Genomic DNA, 5,000 nt, shown 5'->3' on the forward strand with positions numbered 1-5,000 from the left:
CGTTCTATTATCCTTACTTAACCTCAATATGTGGAAGGGAAAATAGCTTTATTTGTAATTACAATATTATGCTGCTGTATTTTCAGAGACCCCCACAGATATTTGAGTTTGCTGCTTTCATGGGAGCCAGACCTCTCTCTATGGGAGCTCAGCTGCCACTGGCTCCCAACTCGAACCCTGCCCTTCCGTCCACACTGAAACGGAGAATTCCGACACTGAAAAGGATGCTTTTCGAAAATGATCGCTGAGTTGGATAAATGTGAAAATGCTGGGTTCTCGTTGTAGTGTGGACAGGGTAGACGGAGGCTTTCAGAAACGATGACGTTCGGTTGCCATGATGCTGCCAAAAGCTTGCACTCGAGACGCTCATCAAAAAAATGACAGGTGAAAAGCAAATGATGATCTCTCTGTAAAATGTACTAATTTATCTCCAGATACAACTCGACATATTGGCTCAAACATATTGTTCCAACGCCGGAGGCGAGCGCTGTGCTTGATGTTCTTAAGTGATGCCCGAAAGATGGCAGTTCAAACCGTACTTGGAGCGGCGTTTCTGGCCGGCCGGGTCGAAAATGATTAACCAACTGATCAACTGTAAATATCAGCTGATCGTGCGCCTGTAATCTAAACAGAGAGGCGTGGCGGAGTTGCGTAACCATGACAACAACTGTTTATCAAAATAATTTCAGTGTGGAACGTGGATCCAAAACATTCCAAAAACGATATGAAAACGACAGTGTGGACGGAGATCATTTTCATTGCGGATGTGCGTTTTTTACTTTTTACATTTACCCGGGTTAGTGTGGACGGGGCCTAAAAGTGTCACCTAAACAGAAATTCTAAACAGGAGTCACACAGTGACGTTACAGATGGAATCTTTATAAACTACTAAAGTATATCCACTTGGTGATAAGCGGCAGTGCATAAGGCTGTACCTGTGGCGGAGGATGACCCCTGCTAGCTCCTCCCCACTGGTCCACGAGTTAACTGGACAAAGGAAGGACATAGCTACAGAGGGAGAGAGGGAGAGAGAGAGAGAGAGAGAGAGAGAGAGAGAGAGAGAGAGAGAGAGAGAGAGAGAGAGAGAGAGAGAGAGAGAGAGAGAGAGAGAGAGAGAGAGAGAGAGAGAGAGAGAGAGAGAGAGAGAGAGAGAGAGAGAGAGAGAGAGAGAGAGAGCAAAAGACATATGTTACCACAGACCCAGGCAGTTATTGAAAATAATTTAAGTGAAGCCAAAATATCTGTCCGTTATGTCAATAAGCAAAGTTCATACAAACTTTGCTTATTGTTTCAAAACTCTCGGATGACAACTGTGTGTTCTGACACTGTAAAGTTATGCTCCCCTTTTGATCGTAATGAAACAAAGATAAGGAGAGAGAGAGAGAAAGAGAGAGAGCTAGGAGATGACATTAGAGTGTGATATAGATGAGTGATTTTCCCTATGCCCTGTTAGACACCACAACCAATCATGGCAGGTAGTCGCACACACACACACGCACGCACTCACGCAAACACACCCACGCACACTCACACACTCACGCACACGCACACACACACACACACACACACACACACACACACACACACACACACACACACACACTCACACACACACACACACACAATAAATGGCGGTTTAATGAGTGTGTGCCTGGGGGTGACTAACTTGTGGAATAAAATGAAACCAAAGCAAAAACCAACGTTGGCGTGGAAACAAGAGAACCTGTAGAACGTTCCACCACCTGATCCTCGGCTGCTCATCAATAATCAATGATCATACTATCACACACTAAATTACATATGTATTACCTGACGCACACACACAGACACACACACATATACACACACTACTGGCAGAAGTAGTGGGCTAAACTATGGTGGTGGGACGCACCATCAAAGCAGTGCACCTGCAGCACCATGCTGGCCTTCTTCCGATTGGCCGTCCACTCTAGCAAAGACAGTGGATAGGTCCGGGCGGTCTCTGGGTGGGAGCCTGAGCTCAGAAGGGACTTTTGATTGGCTTGGATGAGGCAGTGTTGTAGCAGGGCCTGGCTTTCGATGGGGGCGTGGTCAGAGACAAATCTAAAGAGGAAGGGTGAGACGATGCAAGATGAAGCCATCGGCAGCCGGACAGATCTGTGTTACTTAAAGCACAATGCTGGTCTTGGTGGTTAAACCATCAAAACTGTCCGGGAACATCCAATAACATTAGTAACATATTAGTAGTCAAAATAACTTGGTCGTTATGATTGACCAACAAGATCACTATGGTCCTTAAAGTGATACAATTGTTCTGAGACATTCATTTTTGTACGGTTGTTTTGCTTTCTTTCTTTTTATCTTATTATTATTAAGTGTTTAGTAATTAAGTAAGTAATTAAGTTTTAGATATAATCTAAATCATTGGTTGGTATTGATTATGGTACATACTTTAACATGTGCTTCTCCATCTTGGGCGAGGGGGCGAAGGCACACAAACAGCCCAGCAGCAGCAGCCAGCCCCTCTCTGCGTTTTCCACGTTCACGTTGCGCCACACCTGATTGGCCAGCTGGGCTAGGATTTCGTCCCGTAACCCGGGCGACGACAGTCCCCTTTGGAGGATGTAGCTCCCGAACATGTTCTCCTGGGCGCCGTTCAGGTGCGGGTCACCCATGAACCTCAGAACCTTAAGGCAACATGTAGAAGCGATAAAGAGTAAGAGCGTTAGAGTGTCGAATCGTTAGAACGTTAGAGTGCTAGAACTTTGGAGCGTTCGAGTGTTAGAATGTTATGGCACCAGAGCTTTAGAACGTTAAGGCGTTAGGGTTAGAGCGTTAGAACATTAGAGCTTAGGAGTGTTATAATTTCATAACGTTAGAGTGTTAGAACGTGAGAAGGTTAGAGCGTTTGAACCTTAGAAATTAGAGCATTAGAGCGATAGAACGTTAGCGCATCAGAAGTTAGAAGGCAGGCGTGTTAGAGGGTTAGAAGGTTATAGATATATAACGTTCGAAGTTAGATACTAAGAAGGTTAGACGGTTAGAAGGTTAAAAGCTCAGAAAGTCAGACGGTTAGATGTGAGATGGTTCGAAGAAAAGAAGGTTAGAACCTTTAAAGGTAGAAGTTAGAACGTTTGAAGTTTAGTTGGTAAAAAATGTAAAAAGTTAGATGGTCAAAAAAGGTTAGATGCTTAGATGGTTAAAAGGTTAGAGGGTTAAAAGGCTAGATGGTTAGATGGTTAGAAGTTTAGAGGGTTAAAAGGTTAGAGGGTTAAAAGTTTAGATGGTTAGATGGTTAGAAGGTTAGAGGGTAAAAAGGTTATAGGGTTAAAAGGTTAGAAGTTTAGATGGTCAAAAGGTTAGAGGGTAAAGGTTAGATGTCAAACGGCAGAACCATTGTTACCAATGCCGAGAACATGATGCATGAAAACAAACATTAACCAGAAATGGCAGAGTAGAGTCTAACCAAGGTGAAGAGTTCCAGTGCGGCCTCTTTAAGGTCCTCATCCACGCGGGTCAGAGAGGCCTCCAATGGGTCCGTGAGCATCCCAAACTTGGGCTCCTATACAAAAAACAGAGGAGGGGGGTCGAAACAAAGGGTTATAAAGAAATTATTCTAATTTAGTTCTAATTGGGTTGAAATGCGCTCTGTGCAACTGTGGCCTGGGACTTCACGGAGGCGGGCACTGATTTGAGCCAATAAGAAAAAAGAGGAGACTTGGAGGCCCCACCCTGAAGTAAGCCTGGACGTAGCGGTAGAAGGGGTAGTTGTTGATGTCCAGGGGCAGCGTCAGCTGAGTGTCCTCTCGGATGTGGGGAGCTTGGAGCAGAGCCAGGCAGTCTGAATGTAACTCCCTGCCAACTGGAGGGAGGGAGGGAGGGGAGGAGGGAGAGAGGGACAGGGGAGTTGTGGAGGGAGGGAATGTGGAAGAAGAGAGAGGATGAAAGAGAGACATGCCATGAATAACACAACAGTAACGGATTGATAAAAACAGAGTGAGAGGCCCGAGAGGCGGACCGAGACAGGCAGGCAGATTGACTGACAGACAGAACAGACAGACGTCTGTACCTGCTACAGTATGAAGCAGGGCTGCTAGGTCAGCGGAGATCACCAGGTGTGTGACGTTGACAACTTCTCTCCTATACAGCACCTGGAGGACAAAGACACAGGTCTCACCATTCATGGCCACACTAGGCAAGGTGATTGATGAAACGCACCAAGGCAGTCACATAAAACAAACGGGTGGTCCGCCTCCTACCTTGTCTCTTTCCCTCCTCTCCGCATCTCTCTTCCTGCGCGACCCCAGCCTTATCTGCTCACACACACTTTACAGCTCATTACATCATAATCAAACTGCTATCTACATACACCCTCTATCTACACACAATAATCTAAATACTACTAGGTCATTTATAATTTAGTGTGGGTTTCAGTCATTTGAAGGGGGAACCATCCCTCTCAGCTATGTTCTAACATCAGAGAGTTCTGCTTCGTATGTGTGTCAATCACGGTCTGCAACATCAACTCCAGTGGTCTAAAAAGTTGGACCAATGGTCCAAAAGTTGGACGTATTTTTGCAGAATCGAACCAATGAAGAACTCAAAACACAGTAACATCAATCGTCCAACTCTTTGGCCATTTTCTAAACACGTGTATGCAGCAGTGCTCTCATATCTAAGTAGTGACGTTGCACTTTGAGACAAGAAAACCTATGCTACGGAATAAGGATATCAAAGTGGAGGATAGAGGGGTTAGCTAAGTTCATGTGTTCTAGTTACCCTGATGAATCTCTTGCGGTTGACGTACAGACGGACGATCGTTCGGAATCGAACAAGAGCAGCTCTCCTCTTCACGTAGTGCTTCCTGGAAGACATTGCAAGCCCCATGGAGAAAGATACATAGAATATTACAGCGAGAGAGAGAGAGAGATTGAGAGAGAGAGAGAGAGAGAGAGAGAGAGAGAGAGAGAGAGAGAGAGAGAGAGAGAGAGAGAGAGAGAGAGAGAGAGAGAGAGAGAGAG

At 45.3% G+C, this 5,000-nt stretch overlaps 1 protein-coding gene across 1 annotated transcript in view; it reads right to left on the minus strand.

Annotated features, from left to right (window-relative positions):
- myo15aa (myosin XVAa) overlaps positions 1 to 5,000 on the minus strand; it is a 38,281-nt gene that overhangs the window by 17,701 nt on the left and 15,580 nt on the right. The window contains exons 22-30 of the mRNA XM_060075240.1: positions 4,759 to 4,843; positions 4,239 to 4,292; positions 4,049 to 4,130; positions 3,711 to 3,841; positions 3,446 to 3,541; positions 2,431 to 2,666; positions 1,892 to 2,082; positions 936 to 1,008; positions 182 to 194 (exon numbers count right to left, since the gene is read on the minus strand). Coding sequence (XP_059931223.1) covers positions 182 to 194; positions 936 to 1,008; positions 1,892 to 2,082; positions 2,431 to 2,666; positions 3,446 to 3,541; positions 3,711 to 3,841; positions 4,049 to 4,130; positions 4,239 to 4,292; positions 4,759 to 4,843 — 961 coding nt within the window. The remainder of the gene's footprint in view (positions 1 to 181; positions 195 to 935; positions 1,009 to 1,891; positions 2,083 to 2,430; positions 2,667 to 3,445; positions 3,542 to 3,710; positions 3,842 to 4,048; positions 4,131 to 4,238; positions 4,293 to 4,758; positions 4,844 to 5,000) is intronic.

The sequence above is a fragment of the Gadus macrocephalus genome, chromosome 2 (assembly GCF_031168955.1).
Source record: "Gadus macrocephalus chromosome 2, ASM3116895v1".
NCBI classification, from domain to species: Eukaryota; Metazoa; Chordata; class Actinopteri; order Gadiformes; family Gadidae; genus Gadus; species Gadus macrocephalus.